This window comes from Cyclopterus lumpus, chromosome 5, assembly GCF_009769545.1.
Source record: "Cyclopterus lumpus isolate fCycLum1 chromosome 5, fCycLum1.pri, whole genome shotgun sequence".
NCBI classification, from domain to species: Eukaryota; Metazoa; Chordata; class Actinopteri; order Perciformes; family Cyclopteridae; genus Cyclopterus; species Cyclopterus lumpus.
The window spans coordinates 937,501-958,975 of NC_046970.1; the positions used below are offsets into that span (position 1 = coordinate 937,501).

The 21,475-nt window shown below is 46.8% G+C and overlaps 3 protein-coding genes across 6 annotated transcripts; 2 read left to right on the top strand and 1 right to left on the bottom strand.

Annotated features, from left to right (window-relative positions):
• Positions 1-145: 145 nt before the first annotated feature.
• Positions 146-9,354, top strand: LOC117730979 (dnaJ homolog subfamily C member 11-like). The gene is made up of 16 exons (XM_034533075.1): positions 146-271; positions 4,118-4,247; positions 4,335-4,408; positions 4,501-4,602; positions 4,706-4,834; positions 4,920-5,042; positions 5,816-5,889; positions 5,978-6,167; positions 6,269-6,354; positions 6,657-6,773; positions 6,875-7,030; positions 7,135-7,204; positions 7,301-7,358; positions 7,734-7,876; positions 7,965-8,094; positions 8,188-9,354. Exons 1-16 carry the CDS (start codon positions 146-148, stop codon positions 8,211-8,213), a joined length of 1,734 nt encoding a protein of 577 aa, XP_034388966.1. The 3' UTR covers positions 8,214-9,354.
• Positions 9,355-10,077: 723 nt separating this feature from the next.
• phf13 (PHD finger protein 13) lies at positions 10,078-14,034 on the bottom strand. The gene is made up of 5 exons (XM_034533847.1): positions 13,682-14,034; positions 13,358-13,459; positions 11,737-11,916; positions 11,240-11,654; positions 10,078-11,156 (listed from the first exon to the last, which is right to left on the bottom strand). The coding sequence occupies exons 1-5, from the start codon at positions 13,724-13,726 to the stop codon at positions 10,924-10,926; spliced, it is 975 nt and encodes a 324-aa protein (XP_034389738.1). The 5' UTR covers positions 13,727-14,034; the 3' UTR covers positions 10,078-10,923.
• Positions 14,035-14,374: 340 nt separating this feature from the next.
• LOC117730838 lies at positions 14,375-19,003 on the top strand. 4 transcript variants are annotated; one of them, XM_034532839.1, is made up of 3 exons: positions 14,375-14,785; positions 17,379-17,831; positions 17,907-19,003. In XM_034532839.1, the coding sequence occupies exon 3, from the start codon at positions 18,122-18,124 to the stop codon at positions 18,809-18,811; it is 690 nt and encodes a 229-aa protein (XP_034388730.1). In that variant the 5' UTR covers positions 14,375-14,785; positions 17,379-17,831; positions 17,907-18,121; the 3' UTR covers positions 18,812-19,003. The 4 variants fall into 4 exon arrangements, with proteins under 4 accessions (XP_034388730.1, XP_034388728.1, XP_034388731.1 ...); XM_034532837.1 differs by having other exon boundaries at positions 17,379-17,769; positions 17,885-19,003; XM_034532840.1 differs by having other exon boundaries at positions 17,379-17,769.
• Positions 19,004-21,475: the final 2,472 nt, after the last annotated feature.

The following is a 21,475-nucleotide window of genomic DNA, read 5'->3' on the forward strand; positions in this document are numbered from 1 at the left end:
AGATGAACGTGTTTCTATACTAAACCATCCAGAGAGTATGAACACTCCTCCATAGTGTACTTCCAGTATGGAGGTTTAGAGATGTCTTCCGAGCGCCACCAGCAGAGGGCGACAGAACGACTTCCGCTCCGGACTCGACTGTCCAATGAGCTTCCGGACCACTGGAGCGGTGGGCGGGACCAATCCAAACCCAAACATGGCGGCGTCCTTAGAAGATGATTTTGAGTTTGACAACCAGGACTACTACTCTCTGCTCAACGTCCGGAAGGAGGTAAGGCTGCGTCACTGTGGGCTCGATTCCTGCTGAGAAACGGGTCTGCAGCCCCCCCCCTCACCCTCCCCCGTGGAGACCGGGTGCTGCAGCGAAGGCACGACGAGCTCCTGCGTTTGACCCGCAGAGGAGTGTGTGCTCCGATGAGCACCTCCTCAACCCTCTGCTCCTCAACCCTCTGCTCTTCAACCCTCTGCTCCTCAACACTCACCTCCTCAACCCTCTGCTCCTCAACACTCACCTCCTCAACACTCACCTCCTCAACACTCACCTCCTCAACCCTCTGCTCCTCAACCCTCTGCTCCTCAACACTCACCTCCTCAACACTCTGCTCCTCAACCCTCTGCTCCTCAACCCTCTGCTCCTCAACACTCTGCTCTTCAACCCTCTGCTCCTCAACACTCACCTCCTCAACACTCACCTCCTCAACACTCACCTCCTCAACCCTCTGCTCCTCAACCCTCTGCTCCTCAACCCTCTGCTCCTCAACACTCAGCTCCTCAACACTCACCTCCTCAACCCTCTGCTCCTCAACCCTCTGCTCCTCAACACTCACCTCCTCAACACTCTGCTCCTCAACCCTCTGCTCTTCAACACTCTGCTCCTCAACACTCACCTCCTCAACACTCACCTCCTCAACCCTCTGCTCCTCAACCCTCTGCTCCTCAACACTCACCTCCTCAACACTCACCTCCTCAACACTCACCTCCTCAACCCTCTGCTCCTCAACACTCACCTCCTCAACACTCACCTCCTCAACCCTCTGCTCCTCAACACTCACCTCCTCAACACTCACCTCCTCAACACTCACCTCCTCAACCCTCTGCTCCTCAACACTCACCTCCTCAACACTCACCTCCTCAACCCTCTGCTCCTCAACACTCACCTCCTCAACACTCACCTCCTCAACCCTCTGCTCCTCAACCCTCTGCTCTTCAACCCTCTGCTCCTCAACACTCACCTCCTCAACACTCTGCTCCTCAACCCTCTGCTCCTCAACACTCTGCTCTTCAACCCTCTGCTCCTCAACACTCACCTCCTCAACACTCACCTCCTCAACACTCACCTCCTCAACCCTCTGCTCCTCAACCCTCTGCTCCTCAACACTCAGCTCCTCAACACTCACCTCCTCAACCCTCTGCTCCTCAACACTCACCTCCTCAACCATCTGCTCCTCAACACTCACCTCCTCAACACTCACCTCCTCAACCCTCTGCTCCTCAACACTCACCTCCTCAACCCTCTGCTCCTCAACACTCTGCTCCTCAACACTCACCTCCTCAACACTCTGCTACACTCACCTCCTCAACACTCACCTCCTCAACTCTCTGCTCCTCAACACTCACCTCCTCAACCCTCTGCTCCTCAACACTCTGCTCCTCAACACTCACCTCCTCAACACTCTGCTACACTCACCTCCTCAACACTCACCTCCTCAACCCTCTGCTCCTCAACCCTCTGCTCCTCAACCCTCTGCTCCTCAACCCTCTGCTCCTCAACCCTCACCTCAACACTCACCTCCTCAACACTCACCTCCTCAACCCTCTGCTACACTCACCTCCTCAACACTCACCTCCTCAACTCTCTGCTCCTCAACACTCACCTCCTCAACACTCACCTCCTCAACCCTCTGCTACACTCACCTCCTCAACACTCACCTCCTCAACTCTCTGCTCCTCAACACTCACCTCCTCAACACTCACCTCCTCAACCCTCTGCTACACTCACCTCCTCAACACTCACCTCCTCAACTCTCTGCTCCTCAACACTCACCTCCTCAACACTCACCTCCTCAACCCTCTGCTCCTCAACCCTCTGCTCCTCAACCCTCTGCTCCTCAACACTCACCTCCTCAACCCTCTGCTCCTCAACCCTCTGCTCCTCAACACTCACCTCCTCAACCCTCTGCTCCTCAACCCTCTGCTCTTCAACACTCTGCTCCTCAACACTCTGCTCCTCAACACTCTGCTCCTCAACACTCACCTCCTCAACTCTCTGCTCCTCAACACTCTGCTCCTCAACACTCACCTCCTCAACACTCACCTCCTCAACACTCACCTCCTCAACCCTCTGCTCCTCAACACTCTGCTCTTCAACCCTCTGCTCCTCAACACTCACCTCCTCAACACTCACCTCCTCAACCCTCTGCTCCTCAACACTCACCTCCTCAACCCTCTGCTCCTCAACCCTCTGCTCCTCAACCCTCTGCTCCTCAACCCTCTGCTCCTCAACACTCACCTCCTCAACCCTCTGCTCCTCAACCCTCTGCTCCTCAACACTCACCTCCTCAACACTCACCTCCTCAACACTCACCTCCTCAACCCTCTGCTCCTCAACACTCACCTCCTCAACCCTCTGCTCCTCAACACTCTGCTCCTCAACACTCACCTCCTCAACACTCTGCTACACTCACCTCCTCAACACTCACCTCCTCAACACTCTGCTACACTCACCTCCTCAACACTCACCTCCTCAACCCTCTGCTCCTCAACCCTCTGCTCCTCAACCCTCTGCTCCTCAACCCTCACCTCAACACTCACCTCCTCAACACTCACCTCCTCAACCCTCTGCTACACTCACCTCCTCAACACTCTGCTACACTCACCTCCTCAACACTCACCTCCTCAACCCTCTGCTCCTCAACCCTCTGCTCCTCAACCCTCTGCTCCTCAACCCTCTGCTCCTCAACCCTCTGCTCCTCAACTCTCTGCTCCTCAACCCTCTGCTCCTCAACCCTCACCTCAACACTCACCTCCTCAACACTCTGCTACACTCACCTCCTCAACCCTCTGCTCCTCAACCCTCTGCTCCTCAACCCTCTGCTCCTCAACCCTCTGCTCCTCAACCCTCTGCTCCTCAACTCTCTGCTCCTCAACCCTCTGCTCCTCAACCCTCACCTCAACACTCACCTCCTCAACACTCTGCTACACTCACCTCCTCAACACTCACCTCCTCAACTCTCTGCTCCTCAACACTCACCTCCTCAACACTCACCTCCTCAACCCTCTGCTCCTCAACCCTCTGCTCCTCAACCCTCTGCTCCTCAACCCTCTGCTCCTCAACCCTCTGCTCCTCAACACTCACCTCCTCAACACTCACCTCCTCAACCCTCTGCTACACTCAGCTCCTCAACACTCAGCTCCTCAACCCTCTGCTCTTCAACCCTCTGCTCTTCAACCCTCTGCCCCTCAACCCTCACCTCCTCAACCCTCTGCTCCTCAACCCTCTGCTCTTCAACACTCAGCTCCTCAACACTCACCTCCTCAACCCTCTGCTCTTCAACCCTCTGCCCCTCAACACTCACCTCCTCAACCCTCTGCTCCTCAACCCTCTGCTCTTCAAACCTCAGCTCCTCAACACTCACCTCCTCAACACTCACCTCCTCAACCCTCTGCTCTTCAACCCTCTGCCCCTCAACACTCACCTCCTCAACCCTCTGCTCCTCAACCCTCTGCTCTTCAAACCTCAGCTCCTCAACCCTCTGCTCCTCAACCCTCTGCTCCTCAACCCTCTGCTCCTCAACCCTCTGCTCCTCAACCCTCTGCTCCTCAAACCTCTGCTCCTCACCTCCTGGCACTGGGAGGCCAGACCAGTACTGGTCCAACAGGAATGACGTGGTCCTACTTTAAATGCTTAATGGAGCTGCTTCTTAACAATAAGATGCTTTAATGCAGCAGCTTTGAAGTGGAGCTGGAATTACTGAACAATTAATCTGCAATAATCTAAAGAAAGAGTTGCTGGTGAAAGCCTCTCAAAGATCTGCTGCTTTAATGTTTTATTATTGTGAATGTAATTTAATCGCTGGGTAAAGTGGTTGCTTCTGAACGTCCTCCTCTCTGGTCCCAGGCGACGCTGGAGGAACTGAAGGCGTCCTACCGGAGGCTGTGCATGCTCTACCACCCGGACAAGCATCGAGACCCGGAGCTGAAGAGCCAGGCCGAACAGCTGTTCAACCAGGTGCACCAGGCATATGAAGGTATGTGAAACAGAAACAGACAACGTCTCATGTAAAGCACACAACAGAGCTTCATGAAGTGAACGCTGGGTTCTCTGGTCCCCTCAGTGCTGAGCGACGCTCACTCCAGAGCCATCTATGACATCTTTGGGAAGAAAGGCTTGGAGGTGGAGGGCTGGGAGGTGTGTATGGAGTCTCCCCCTCCCCCTGTTGTGGTGCTGCTGCTCCACAGAGCTTTAACATGTCTTCAATACACCTGGATGGTGCTGTGTAGGTGGTGGAGAGGAAGAGGACGCCAGCGGAGATTCGAGAGGAGTACGAAAGGCTGCAGAGGGAAAGGGAAGAGAGGAGGCTGCAACAGAGAACCAACCCCAAGGTTCCCTCAGTTGTTCATCCGCCATCTTGTCTTCAGATATTACTAAATGTGTGAAACATTCATTTCATTCCCTTCTCTCTTCATGAACCTCTGTGTTCCTCAGGGCACCATCAGCGTGGGCGTGGATGCAACCGACCTGTTCGACCGCTACGACGAGGACTTTGAAGACATGCCGGGAGGAGGCTTTCCTCATGTTGAAATCAACAAGATGCACATCTCCCAATCCATAGAGGTACAACACACACACACACACACACACACACACACACTGAGTGAGCGTCACTGAGTCTGGGTCATGACCTTCCTGTCTTCTTCAGGCTCCTTTGACCAACTGTGACACAGCAGTGCTGTCCGGTTCGCTCTCCACACACAACGGGACCGGAGGGGGGAACATCAACGTGACCGTACGGAGGGTTACTTCAGCCAAGGGCTGGGGAGAGGTACACACACACACACACACACACACACACACACACACACACACACACACACACACACACACACACACACACACACACACACACACACACACACACACACACACACACACACACACACACACACACACACACACACACACACACACACACACACACACACACACACACACACACACACACACACACACACACACACACACACACACACACACACACACACACACACACACACACACACACACACACACACACACACACACACACACACACACACACACACACACACACACACACACACACACACACACACACACACACACACACACACACACACACACACACACACACACACACACACACACACACACACACACACACACACACACACACACACACACACACACACACACACACACACACACACACACACACACACACACACACACACACACACACACACACACACACACACACACACACACACACACACACACACACACACACACACACACACACACACACACACACACACACACACACACACACACACACACACACACACACACACACACACACACACACACACACACACACACACACACACACACACACACACACACACACACACACACACACACACACACACACACACACACACACACACACACACACACACACACACACACACACACACACACACACACACACACACACACACACACACGTGTTAAGTGTGGTTTTCGTCATGCAGTCACCTGTCTGTGTCTCTGCAGGTGGAGTTGGGTGCAGGAGACGTTCTTGGACCTCTCATTGGCTTGAAGGTGTTTCGCAACCTCACCCCGCGGTGGTAAGGCCTCGTGTGTTTGATGCCCGTGGGCTGGACTACCCCCTCACCTGTGACGCTCCGTCTCTTTAACCCTCTCTCGTCCGTGCAGCTTCTTGACAGCCCAGTGCGGTTTGCAGTTCTCTCCTCGGGGTTTGAGACCCAGCTGTTCTCTGATGACGGCCCGCCACCTGGACCAGAACACCATGGGCTACCTGCAGTGGCGCCGGGGGCCCAACAGCGCCATGACCACCAGCCTGGTCCGAGACACAAAGAGCAGCCATTTCACTCTCGCTCTGCAGGTACTCACACACACGTGCACCACAGATGCGTTTACACTGGAGATAGGCAGCTTATTGTACTGTTTGACTTCTATTTGCTTTAATTACACTTTAACTTGCAGCTGGGCGTGGCTCACTCCTACCTGATGATGAGCTACCAGTACAAGTTCCAGGATGAGGACCAGACCAAAGTGAAGGGCTCTGTGAAGTACGTCTACCTGCTCACCAGCTGGTTCACTGGGCAAAGATATATGAAGACGCAAAACCTCGATATTCTAACAATAACCAGCTGAACACATTTAGCTCTGCCTTGATTATTCCTTCAGTGACTGGAAGGATTTTAAAGTGTTTTTTAAAATGACATCTTCTTGTCATTGTGATGATTGTATGAACAAGTATTTAATAATTACAAGCAAGCAGTTTAAACCTCGTACATGTCAATATACCTATAAACCATGTTGATGACGGTCATGACAGCTGTCAGGGTGACATTGATCTGTTCGTCTCCAGGACCGGCTGGTTCGGCACCGTGGTGGAATACGGAGCGGAGAGGAAGATCAGCCGACACAGTGTCCTGTCAGCCACCGTCAGCATGGGCGTCCCTCAGGGAGTCACGCTGAAGATCAAGTACTGGCCCCGCCCACCCACCATGTGACCTCTTCCCCTTCTTGTCGTGCTCCAACGCGTGTGTGTGTGTGTGTGTGTGTGTGTTCGGTGTCTCCGTGCAGGTTGGCGCGTGCCAGTCAGACGTACCTGTTCCCAGTCCACCTCACAGACCAGCTGCTGCCCAGCGCCGTCTTCTACGCCACCGTGGGACCCCTGCTGGTCTACATGGTGGTCCACAGACTGGTCATCATACCATACACACAAGCACAGAAAGAGCAGTCAGTGCAACTCCTCCACCAGCATCTGAACTCATTAAGCAGTTCATTAAAGTCCTTATGGAACGGTTATGTGGGGGTGGTAACGTCTGCTTTGTGCTTCTCAGAGAGCTGGAGCTGCAGAGGAAGAGCTCGGCCACCGACATCGCCAAGAAGAAGCACGAGGCCGAGTCTGCTGTGAGGACTCGCATGCAAACAGTTTATTATGGTCCACTTGTCCTCTTCCTGTCTGAACATCGTGCTCCTCTTTGTTCTCCCTCGGCTCCTCTGCAGGTTCTGCTGATGCAGGAGTCTGTGAGGAGAGTCATCGAAGGGGAGGAATCCAAGATGGGTGAGAAACACACAGACGCTCCACGAGGGGGAGAAAGGAGAGAACCTTTCTTTAACGCATTCCTCACGGCTGCGTCATCGTGTGATGGACCGAAGCTCCGGGACATGCGTCGTCTGCTGCTGTGGAGTCATGATGATGTCATGATGATGTCATGATGATGCAGCACATCGCCATGTTTACATAGGCTCGTAAATCTGTGCCGTAAACCTTTAATTCCAGTGATCTTTGCTTGTATGTTTATGAGTTATGTGTTCACGACTTCCAAAAAGGGAGACATCGTTCTGAGGACATCAAGCTACAGCAGCGGGACTGTGAATTAAACTGCGCGTCATAATTCATATGTAAAAACAGCTGAACCCCATTTGCCCCGTCCAGGTCTGATCCTCCTGAACGCCTGGTACGGGAAGTTTGTGTCCGACACCAGCCAGAAGCAGGAGAGGGCAAAGGTCATCGACGTCACTGTGCCTCTGCAGTGCCTGGTCAAGGACTCCAAACTCATCCTCACCGAGGCCTCCAAGGTGTGTGTGTGGGGTGTGTGTGTGTGACTGACTGACTGACTGACTGACTGACTGACTGACTGACTGACTGTTGTTCTTGTGTGTGCAGGCCGGGCTGCCGGGCTTCTACGACCCGTGTGTGGGCGAGCAGAAGAGTCTGAAGCTGCTGTACCAGTTCCGAGGAGTCATGCATCAAGTCATCTCCTCCGACACCGAGTCGCTACGGATACCCAAGCAATGTGAGCACCACTTTACCCAGAAGCCCCGGTGTTATATACCTGCACACTGCTGCAGTGTACGCATGCTTTTTAGTCACATTTTTGTCTTCTCAGCTCACAGAATCGAGCCCGAGTCCTAGGAGCCCCCCAGAGGGTCAGATCCAGATGAAGCAGACCCACTTCGCCAACGAGTCCGCCTCCCTCCTCTCTGGTATTAGTGAATGTGTTGATCCACTACCCGCTCCCCCCCTCCAGGGCCGCCTCCCGGGTCCAGCAGAGTGCAGGAGTCCACTCAGTGTGCTCCTCCTCAGCATCTGCTGCATGAACCCTGAGGGCCTGATGAGACCTTCCTGTCCACGGGGACCTTTATGTCTTTATGTGAGTCCAGTCTACCAACCAGCTGTCGTCTTTGTACCTGGCAGGTTCATTCATGTCCAAACCTCGTGCACATGTTGAGTACCACTATGCAGGCCCCTCAGAGGACTGAAGCATAACTCTCTGATTCTGCTGCTCGGGTGTGAATATTTATATCTGTGAGGGTCTTAAAGGGAAGTGTTCACGTGTTCTTCATTCAGGCTATTTAAATATCCACTTCAGTGTTTATTGTTTAACCCTAAACTGGTTGTAGTTTATTCTTACTGGTGTGCGTCTGGCCTCTGACAGCCACTACTGGAAAGGATCTGTAATAATCAGATGATCCAGTCGGGCATAAAGACAATAACTTGAGCCTGAAGATGACTCTCCAAACGGAGCCGTTTGTTTCATGTTCAGTCCCTTCAGCAGATTATTCATATTTATTCCTCTCCATGGTAATATGAGATAACATGCTTGTCTTTTAGGTGATAATCCAGTCAGCAAATAATATCTTCTGGAGCACCTTGTTTAATATTAAACTGATCTCCTATTTGTGGATCGACAGTTAGACATTTAGTGGACTGGGAACGCCCCACTGTAGAATACAAAAGGGCCTTTATTAAAGAAGTCATATTTTGCAGTGTTTAATGTATGGCCCGTCGTACTGAAGCTGCTCTTAACAGCCACTGGACCTCACATGGAGCTGTTCACTCATCATGGAGCCCTGTGGGCGGGTCCTCTTGGTGCATTTCGTCCATAAAGGTCGTGTTGGGGTCATTCACAGCAGCCATGATGCACGGAGTTTTTGTGTGTATGTTAACCTCTGTAGTGCCACCTTGAGGCCAGCAGAAGGACCAGCAGGACTGCTCCTGCTGGTCCACATGAGGATGTACAGTTGAGGATCCTGTGTTCTGTCCTGTGAAGACCAATAAATAAAACAAAAGACTTGGATGTTTGTTTTCAGAAAAAATGATATAAAGACGGAGCCTCAGGGTAAAATGTTAACTCTTTATTTACAATAGTTTCACAGAAACAGTTTGCACCACAGAACACAACACTTCCTCAATGAGGGGCTCGGAGAACCCAACGTAGGTTCTCCAGACGACCTGGAGAACTCGAGGAGACATCTTCAGGTTCACATGTCGTGAACCTGAAGATGTCTCCTCTGGTTCTCCAGGCGTGAACGTCCAGAAAACCAGCAAATAATTGTAGGTCTTGAAACGTCTTAAACCTCCCAACCTGCTGTCAGGAACGGGGTCACCATTGGGAGAACCCATGTTGTACGTTCTTTAAACATTCATTCTGTTAGTCATTGATTGTGAAGTCTCATCCTGGACCAAGATAAAGGTCACAGGTCTAGAACCTGTCCCTCCAGTATGGCTTTCATATCATCAGACCGCAGCACATGAACCACAAAGCTTAAAATCTCATTTACAGCAGAGGAATAAAGTGCCTTAAAACACGTTTCCATCAAGCTGCTGCATGTGGAAGTTCTGCTCCAGTCCCACAGGACCAGAACCAATGAGCTGTAACACATTGCCAACATGCACACACACAGCTACACTCTCACACACACACACAACGCTACACTCTCACCGCTACACTCTCACAACGCTACACTCTCACAACACTACACTCACCGCTACGCTACACACACACACAACGCTACACACACACCGCTACACTCACACAACGCTACACTCACACTGAGCAGACTTGAGGATCCCAACACCTCTCAGTAGATTTGGGTTTTCTTCGTTGATACTTGAGACGCCGTCGAGCTCTTTATGAAAATACTCTGAAAACAGTCGTGAGCATGAAAACCACATTTGGAAAATGAGTGTGTATGAAAACAGTTCAATCATGTCAACAAACAAAAGGCAAAAGACTGAAAACGGTCATCTGTGTTGTTTCTTTTCTGTGAATAAACAACTTGTTGTTGTTGACATACGAACACCGTTAGAAAAGTGAATAGTTGGAAAGGTTGTGTGGCCGAGGCAGTAAGAGGGACAAGAGCTTCAAGCCTCACAAACACACGTCTTTAATGCTCCACCTTTGTTCTACTGGAGGAGGCCTCCTTCAACACTTAGCACACCTGAAGCACCTGAAGCACCACCTGAAGCACCACCTGAAGCACCCTTAACAGTTAGTCATGTTGCAAGAAGCACGGAGACAAAGACAGTTTATTCAAAGACAGACCTGTCCCTATGATAGAACGGTTCTTTTTAAAATAATAATAATAATAATAATAATAATAATTAGTGAGGAAAGTGCAACCTGTCCCAGCATGCACCATCGTGGGTATTGTCTCTTTATGGCAGTTCAAATGTTTCCAGTGTTGAGACAGGAGAGGTTCCATGTGATTGCCTTACGCAGAGTCTGGGGAGCAGGGACACCCGGAGGTCATCGACAGGGCTCGGGATAGGTCCACCAAAGTGCAAGACCTGAATTTGAGGAAAGGTCAGTCTAGCAGGTGCAGGGGTCAGAGTTCAGGGGTCAGTCTAGCAGATGCTTACGCGGGCCCACGCGTGAGCGATGAGACCGGCGGGCATCGAGGGTTCCGTGCGACTCTCTGCAGCTCTGGCACACGTAGGACTCGGGCACGTGGCTCTTGCGGATCTTAGCACACGACAGGTGGATCCAGGTGTTGCACTTGTTGCACTCGATCATGGCCCGGCCGGCGAACGGCTTCATGCAGAAACACGTCACCAGGTCCCACGAGTCGTCGTCTGAGGAGACATGAGAGCAAAGAGTTAAGCCCGGGTCACTTTGTCACAGAAGGAACAATACATCGCTCCAAAAGAGGGCGCACCAGAGTCCACCATGATGTCCTCATCCTCTCCCGATCCGTCTTCGTCTCTGAACACCACCTGCTTCCCCTGGCGGAACACCGTTCGGTTCCCTGGATGGCCCTCCACCTTCTGTACCTGTGCCGCTCCTTCGAGGTCTCGGCCCTCCCAGGTCCGATGCTCATCCTCAGGCTCCTCCTTGCAGGGTGCCGGGCTAGGCAGATTCTGGGGGTGGAGAGGAATGCTGATATGATCTTCAGGCTCTTCTTTGATCATCCGGCCACCAAAGGAGACGGGGTACTGCAGCTCTGGGCCTGTGGAGTGGGCCTGCTGAAGCCCACCTTCACCAGCAGCATGCTCCCTTTCCTGTCTCCTCTTCTTCTTCTTCAGCTTGTCAGCTTTCCTGCGGTCGTCTGGGTGCAGGGTGGGGGTCGAGTGCTGAGGGGGGGAACGGACATGCATGTTTACATGGAGGAAGATGAACACATGAGGCCAACGATGCAACGTCAAGTCAACTCACATCCTTCTTGGTGTGACTGGACGTTGTGGATCCTGGCTGTGGGCGTTTCCTGCTCCTGTCCTGGGGGACCTTGAGGGGGCGCTGGGGGCAGGATGTTGGCGGTCCCGGGGTCCAGCCATCACTGTCAGCTGTGCTGCCTGTGCTGTTTGGAGGACTGGAACTACTGCGCAGTAGAGAGTCCTGGAACGATAAATGGGAGAACTACGGGTCAGTGAGCAATAAAGCTGGTAATTAAGACTCATCAATAAGATCCTCGATTACCAATCAGCACACTGCATTAAAGCCTTTCGACTGATGATGAACTGTACCAGTTTAGTTAGGCGTGGGTACAGTGCAGCTTCAAACTATGACCATTTGCCTGTCTTTGGCTATCATTTTAATCTGTATTAATTGAATGCGTGTCTTCAAGAACTTCAGAAAGTGTCATAAATTCTATTGTGGACCAATGAAGCCTGGTTGGTGCTATGAATCCATTTCAAAGAGTGACCAGTAATCAGACTGACTGCAGTAGCCATAAGCACAGCTGACGCTCAGTCACTTTTTCAATGAAGTCATGCTGGCCACATTTCTCATTCTGATCAAATGGTTTTAATAACAGGTTGCGTGTACAGTAGACTTTGCTTTAAAACGATACGAGCATGATGTTGGAGAAACGTGCTCACACACACACACACACTGAGAGTTGGGTTTGTGTTTTGGCAGAATTGTATGAAGCGTATTATACGACAATTCAAGCCCATTGCTTGTATCACAGCGATAGCCCCGGACCCTCCTTGCTGGCTACTCCATACACTTGAGCAAGGCACTGCAAAGTACCATCATGACATTTCTTATACATTACATGCATCCTCTTTGAGTCTGCAACAACAAATAAGTAGATCAGAGTAGATCTGGTGCATAAATCATCAATGAGTATCAACACAAGACACCTGTGCACCAAATGTAAACACAGCTACATGTCTGAGGAGAGAAACACAACTTCACCAAAATAAGTCAGAATAGAAGAATCGCTGACAAGGAAGAAGGAGTACATTTGTCCAACACTGGATGATGACAATAATGCTGATTTCTCAGGGGCTGACCTGCATATAAGACCCACAGGGTCTGAACCGTTGGAGTTTGTGTGTGTAACAATACGACACCATAAAAGCCACCTCCCTTGATAAGAGGGCGCGTCAGGGACAGGGTGCATGTTTGAATGCCACTCGGACATGAGGTGCACCAACAGAGCTGCAACTGAAATCTTGCATCCAAAAAAGTATTCTGGCCTCGTGAACGTAAGGAAACGGGTGAGTTATATGCAGGAGACTTTGAGCCAGAGAAACCAAAAAGAGACTAAACAATCAGTTTAAGATAATCTTATTGTCTGGCTTTCTGCCCTCATGTCCAATTGACATCTAGACCGCAGCTAACAGATATTACATCCATGTGGTCAATAAATACCTCTTTCTTTTAAATGCATCTTCATGAATGCACCACGTCAGTGATCTGTGGGAGTTTTGTGTTTAGCTTTTTAATTAGGTTATGGACCGTTAGTTGGTTTCCACTTTACCACATGGTTTATTGGACCATGTTTACACGTGGAAAGACACCGTAACAGATAGAAAGGTACTGTACTCACCTCTGGAGGGTACGGGATGTAGCCGGCATAAGCCAACACGAACGTGCAGAACTTGTTGAAGTCCTCCACCGTCCTCCTCCTCCTGTACGGCGGACTGAAGCCCTGAAAGTCACACAACGACACATGAGCTGAGGGGTCACAACCAAGGGAAGGCCTCAAGAAGCCACCGATGTGTCCGTGTTAGCGTCAGTGCTGACGGGATGCTCCCTGAGCTTTAGTCCTGCCGTTATGAGGACACACCGAGCTAACGCCAGGCAGCAGCTGGAAGTGTGCTAACGCAGCTAGCCTGCCAGCTAACACCGCTCAGCGGGGAAACGCACTTACCTCGGACTGATACGCACGGGATGTCGTTGGGTCCACGTCGCCCATCTCAATAACGTGTCGCCAGTAAACGTGACGGACTGGAGCGACGAGCCACTCGGCCGTAAACACGGAGGTTACCGAGCTGCTGCTCGCTAGCCACCTAGCATCTCGGCTAACGAGCCGTTTACTTCTTCTGCTTAAAGTTCGACAGCAGCAGTTGACGCTGATGACGTCACAGGATGGAAACGCGTAGCTACCTCCCGTTAAACGGTAACAGCTACTCCGTCGGTTCCCCCGGACCCAGACTAACGGAAAGCGGTTTACTTCGGGCTGTCACCGAGCAGCTGCCTGCCTGCCCCCCTGTGATCAACTTCTCTGCTGTTTTATTGGCGTTTGACAAACCCGCTCATGGGTGCTGAGCGCCCCCTGCTGGGCGGGAGGGCGAAGCAGAAACATACAAATATTTAACGTTATATATATTATTGTTTTAATATATATATATATATATATATATATATATATATAGTAGTATATGCTATGCCATAAAAGGAATGGAACTATGATGAATTAATTTAATTAACTTGTACATTATCTGCTGAACGTCACGAGGAGGGCGCTCGTGTCACTAGGTTAAGTGAATGCCTCACGTTTATTAAATCCGAAAGAAGAAGATTTGTTTCCCAACGGAAGTCCTTTTTTTATGTTCCGGTTTATTTCTGTTGTTTGAGCTTCTGCGCGCGTCGTCCGCTTTCATGCACGAGAGGAAGTCACACGCAAACAGTGTTACATATTTTGCTCGTACGTCGTTGTTGTCGTGAAAGATGTCGCACACCAAGCTGCAGCAGTTCCGGAGCCTCTTAACTGAGCGCTTTACTACGGTGGCCGTGGAGATCTTTGGGGAGATGGAAGCCGTGGTGGAGGCGTTCTCCGAGGAAAACAAACGTCTGCGCGAGGCGCTGCACCCCGAGATGCGTTTACTGAGGATAGGTTCGTCACTGCTGGTTCACCTCCACATGTCCACTCACTCAGACTAGTGGACATGAGCCGCACTAGTGGACATGAGCCGCACTACACCATGTGACGTGTGACTCATGTAACGTTCAACAATGTAACGTTAAACACAATGTAACGTTAAACACAATGTAACGCTAAACAATGTAACGCTAAACACAATGTAACGCTAAACACAATGTAACGTTAAACACAATGTAACACTAAACAATGTAACGCTAAACACAATGTAACGCTAAACAATGTAACGTTAAACACAATGTAACGTTAAACACAATGTAACGCTAAACAATGTAACGCTAAACACAATGTAACGTTAAACACAATGTAACACTAAACAATGTAACGCTAAACACAATGTAACGCTAAACAATGTAACGCTAAACACAATGTAACGTTAAACAATGTAACACTAAACACAATGTAACGTTAAACACAATGTAACGTTAAACAATGTAACGTTAAACACAATGTAACGTTAAACAATGTAACGCTAAACACAATGTAACGCTAAACACAATGTAACGTTAAACACAATGTAACACTAAACAATGTAACGCTAAACACAATGTAACGCTAAACACAATGTAACGTTAAACACAATGTAACACTAAACAATGTAACGCTAAACACAATGTAACGCTAAACACAATGTAACACTAAACACAATGTAACGTTAAACACAATGTAACGTTAAACAATGTAACGTTAAACACAATGTAACGTTAAACAATGTAACGTTAAACACAATGTAACGTTAAATAATGTAACACTAAACACAATGTAACGTTAAACACAATGTAACGCTAAACACAATGTAACACTAAACACAATGTAACACTAAACAATGTAACGTTAAACACAATGTAACGTTAAACACAATGTAACGTTAAACACAATGTAACGCTAAACACAATGTAACACTAAACACAATGTAACGTTAAACACAATGTAACGCTAAACACAATGTAACACTAAACACAATGTAACACTAAACACAATGTAACGTTAAACACAATGTAACGCTAAACACAATGTAACGCTAAACACAATGTAACGCTAAACACAATGTAACGTTAAACACAATGTAACACTAAACACAATGTAACGCTAAACAATGTAACGTTAAACACAATGTAACGTTAAACACAATGTAACACTAAACAATGTAACGCTAAACACAATGTAACGCTAAACAATGTAACGCTAAACACAATGTAACGTTAAACAATGTAACACTAAACACAATGTAACGTTAAACACAATGTAACGTTAAACACAATGTAACGTTAAACAATGTAACGTTAAACACAATGTAACGTTAAACAATGTAACGCTAAACACAATGTAACGCTAAACACAATGTAACGTTAAACACAATGTAACACTAAACAATGTAACGCTAAACACAATGTAACGTTAAACACAATGTAACGCTAAACAATGTAACGCTAAACACAATGTAACGCTAAACACAATGTAACACTAAACACAATGTAACGTTAAACACAATGTAACGTTAAACAATGTAACGTTAAACACAATGTAACGTTAAACACAATGTAACGTTAAACACAATGTAACGTTAAACACAATGTAACGTTAAACAATGTAACACTAAACACAATGTAACGTTAAACACAATGTAACGTTAAACAATGTAACACTAAACACAATGTAACGTTAAACACAATGTAACGTTAAACAATGTAACACTAAACACAATGTAACGTTAAACACAATGTAACGTTAAACACAATGTAACACTAAACACAATGTAACGTTAAACACAATGTAACGTTAAACACAATGTAACGTTAAACACAATGTAACGTTAAACAATGTAACACTAAACACAATGTAACGTTAAACACAATGTAACACTAAACACAATGTAACGTTAAACACAATGTAACGTTAAACAATGTAACACTAAACACAATGTAACGTTAAACACAATGTAACGTTAAACAATGTAACACTAAACACAATGTAACGTTAAACACAATGTAACGTTAAACACAATGTAACGTTAAACACAATGTAACGTTAAACACAATGTAACGTTAAACAATGTAACACTAAACACAATGTAACGTTAAACACAATGTAACGTTAAACAATGTAACACTAAACACAATGTAACGTTAAACACAATGTAACGTTAAACAATGTAACACTAAACACAATGTAACGTTAAACACAATGTAACGTTAAACACAATGTAACACTAAACACAATGTAACGTTAAACACAATGTAACGTTAAACACAATGTAACGTTAAACACAATGTAACGTTAAACACAATGTAACGTTAAACAATGTAACACTAAACACAATGTAACGTTAAACACAATGTAACACTAAACACAATGTAACGTTAAACACAATGTAACGTTAAACAATGTAACACTAAACACAATGTAACGTTAAACACAATGTAACGTTAAACAATGTAACGTTAAACACAATGTAACGTTAAACAATGTAACACTAAACACAATGTAACGTTAAACACAATGTAACGTTAAACAATGTAACGCTAAACACAATGTAACGTTAAACAATGTAACACTAAACACAATTGAACACTTAACACAATGTAACGTTAAACAATGTAAATGTTAACGAACGTTAAACAATGTAACGTTTACCAAAGAGATGTATAAATACTTTGTATTGGTGTCTTCCTTTCTCCCACTATAGATGGAGCAACCACAGACGTCAAAGAGCTGAACATTATTAAGGTGGATCCGGAAATATCAGAGCCGCTGCCGAAAGAACCCAAAGAAGAGCCGTTTGAATATGACATAAGTTTGGTATCAGACCAGCAACCGGGGGGGGAGACCGGGGGGCCTTCATCACCCACCTGAAGAGAAACCCACATGAAGAAGACGACCCGAGCATGCCCCGCATTGTCGACTCATTCCACATAAAAGTGGTCGACCTCAAATCCAACTCTCCAGGAACCATCACATCTGATGAAGATGAGAACTATTGTGAATCTGACTCTGATATCCCAGATATCCCAGAGTCCAGGAGCGAGGACAGCCGGGAACTTCAAAATCCTGATAAAAAGTCTGCAGAGAGCTTAACGGTAAGGTTGGAAGAAGTCAAAGTGGTGCCTGCAGAAAACCATGCTCGAACTACCAAGATAAGGTGATGCCTACACTTATATAGTTCAGATTATTATATTTTCCTTTATTAAATAGCTAATGACGCGGACCTGTGCAGGATGGCGCCCCACCAGCAGTTCGTTCCGGCCCCGACGTTCCAGAGGACAAGAAGCCTCTGATAACTAAAATGGGCCTCACAGAGAAAGTTGGATTGGTGGACTGTGCTTTGGGTCAAGTCCCTGAAGGTTGCCCCCTGTCAGGTCTGGATTACACGATTCATGACGACGCCCCTTCCCGACCGCTGCTCCCCTGACTCATCACAGACTGAAGCCCATGGCGGCCGTCCCTACCCTCAGTGCTAAGGAGCAGGAGCATGTGGACCTCATGCAGATCTCCTGGGAGGCCGCACGCATGCAGGAGCGCTCAACACGAGGACGCAAGGAGGCAGTGGAGGAGCTGAGGAGGCTGCGCCTGACTGGCCGCTTCAGGGACATCTGCAAGCTGAAACCAGGAAGGAGCAATGCGGAGCACCTGCTCTTCAAGATACAGACAGGGTTCCCCTGCAGCCAGGCGGCCCAGCTGGAGGAGGACAGGAAGTCCGAGGCCCTCTGGGAATACTGTAAACACTTGTGTGTCAACTGGTCCGCCTGCGACTTCGTGGTACACCCCAGTGCTTCGTGGCTGGGGGCGCTGCCCGACGGGTTGGTGTACCACCCCAAGGAGATGTCCGGCTTCGGGCCGGTGCACGTCCAGTGCATCGGGTCCAGGAGCTTCGTCGAGTGCAAATTCCTGTTCTGCCGGGACGGAGTCCTGCAGCCGAAGAGGAGCCACTCGCACTACTGGCACATCCAAGGGGAGATGATGGTGACGGGCACGGAGTGGTGCGACCTGCTGGTGTTCTCCAGAGAGGACCTGCTGGTCCAGCGCGTCTACCGAGATGCAGCTCTGATCAGAGTCATGAAGAGGAAGCTGGACGATTTCTTTTTTTATTACTACCTGCCGTGTTTGAGGCCCCAGCTTTAAACATAACTTAGTTCAATTCAGCGTAGTCAAAGATCACTGGAATTGTTGCTGCAGACCATTTGGCTGTTTAGTTTTCCTTCTCATAAGAAGCATCACAGTTCACAGTCCAAGACTCCAGAGCACAATACTGCAGGTGTGTTTTAATGCAACGAGATGCAAGCGGGAGGCTTGAATGTTACAAAATAAAGATGTTTACACAATAATAGTAACACAAATTACTGAAACTGATTTAATTGCTTACATTACAACATGTTCAGCTCTTGTACAACAGGAACTAAATATTTCAACGTATTACTTTAACTTGACATCTTAACGCCTTTCAGCTTAAACTTTATCAACTCTTCAACTAAACACTTCAGGATTCATTTCATTTAAATGTTAAATTGTAAAGCACTTCACATGGTAAAAACAAACACTAGAAGCAATAACAATATAAACAAGAGAGATGATGGTAAGAAACTAAACAAAAACATACTGAACTAGATCAGCAGATTTAAATAAATGAGTTTTAAAGTGAAATGAGAAATTAAAAAGCAATATATCGGAAATAAAACTAGGTTCCCTTCAGTTACATTATGATGTGTTCAGGTTCCCTTCAGTTACATGATGATGTGTTTGGGTTCCCTTCAGTTACATGATGATGTGTTTGGGTTCCCTTCAGTTACATGATGATGTGTTCAGGTTCCCTTCAGTTACATGATGATGCGTTCAGGTTCACTTCAGTTACATGATGATGTGTTCATGTTCCCTTCAGTTACATGATGATGTGTTCGGGTTCCCTTCAGTTACATGATGATGCATTCAGGTTCCCTTCAGTTACATGATGATGCGTTCAGGTTCACTTCAGTTACATGATGATGCGTTCAGGTTCCCTTCAGTTACATGATGATGCGTTCAGGTTCACTTCAGTTACATGATGATGCGTTCCGGTTCCCTTCAGTTACATGATGATGCGTTCAGGTTCCCTTCAGTTACATGATGATGCGTTCAGGTTCACTTCAGTTACATGATGATGCATTCAGGTTCACTTCAGTTACATTATGATGCGTTCACGTTGCCTTTAGTTACATTATGATGCGTTCAGGTTCCCTTCAGTTACATTATGATGCGTTCAGGTTCCCTTCAGTTACATGATGATGCATTCAGGTTCACTTCAGGTACATGATGATGCATTCAGGTTCACTTCAGTTGCATTATGATGCGTTCAGGTTCCCTTCAGGTACATGATGATGCATTCAGGTTCACTTCAGTTACATTATGATGCGTTCTTGCTCTGCTCAGTAAAAATGAGTGCTGACTGAAGGTAAATTATAACGTTCTCATGATGCGTTCACATATAATCTAGTAAAATGTAATGTTGGTGATAAACTAGAATAAATCCAGATATGAATAAAATATATTACGCAATAAAATATTTTAAAAAATGTAATAGAATAATAACAAAAAAACACTACATACAACAAATAGAAACATAATCATATTAACCAACTAACAAAACAATACTTTTAAATGGACTATACCATCACTAAACCAGACCATATAAAAATATTTGTGTTTATTATTTATTTTTATTATATATATATATTTGTGTATAAATACACACTGTAAAAGTATTTGCATTATAAAAATATAATATTTAAATGTGTTTGTTGTTGTACTTCTTAATTAAAATTAAAATAAAATGGGGCAAAACTGCCCCAGTAATAATATTCTAAATATTATTATTTTTTGTCAATAAATCACTTTCAAAGAATAAAAAGAGCTTTTCCAATAATTATTGTTTATCATGACTTTTGACTTAATTGATTAAATACATTGATAAAATAAATTACGTGATTAGATATTTAAATTAATATATATATATATTACATATTACGCAATAAAATATTTAAAAAATGTAATAGAATAATAGTAAGAAAAAAAATGCATACAAATATAATAAATACATACCACAAATAGAAAAATAATAATATTAATCAACTAACAAAACAATACTTTATATGGACTATAACATCACTAAACTAGACCATAAAATAAATATTTGTGTATTTATTATATATTTTAATTATTATTTATTTTAATTTTATATATATAACACACTGTAAAAGTATTTGCATTGAACAATAGAAAAAAAGTAGTGTTGTTAACCCTAACCCACTATCACAAGCCTGGACCCCAATCCCCAGCTAGCATAGCGTAGCCAATGCTATGCTAGGTGTGGCAGTAAACACGGGCCATCACATGTTGTTTAGGGCTGTTGTTTACAGTAAACACGGGCCATCACATGTTGTTTAGGGCTGTTGTTTACAGTAAACACGGGCCTAGGGCTGTTTACAGTAAACACGGGCCATCACATGTTGTTTAGGGCTGTTGTTTACAGTAAACACGGGCCATCACATGTTGTTTAGGGCTGTTGTTTACAGTAAACACGGGCCATCACATGTTGTTTAGGGCTGTTGTTTAGAGCACTCTTGGGTTCAGAGCAGCAGAGCCAGGCTGTGGTAGTCTTCTCCTGTAGGCCAGTGTGCTGCATCGGGTCACAGAGAGTAGTTCAGCCTTTCTGCTGCTCATGTGCAGAAGGTCTATTCATCCAGTCGTGGCCCTTCTTTGAAAATGCATTCTCCAAACATCTGCATAATGTAAACGTCCTCCTTGTCAATGGCC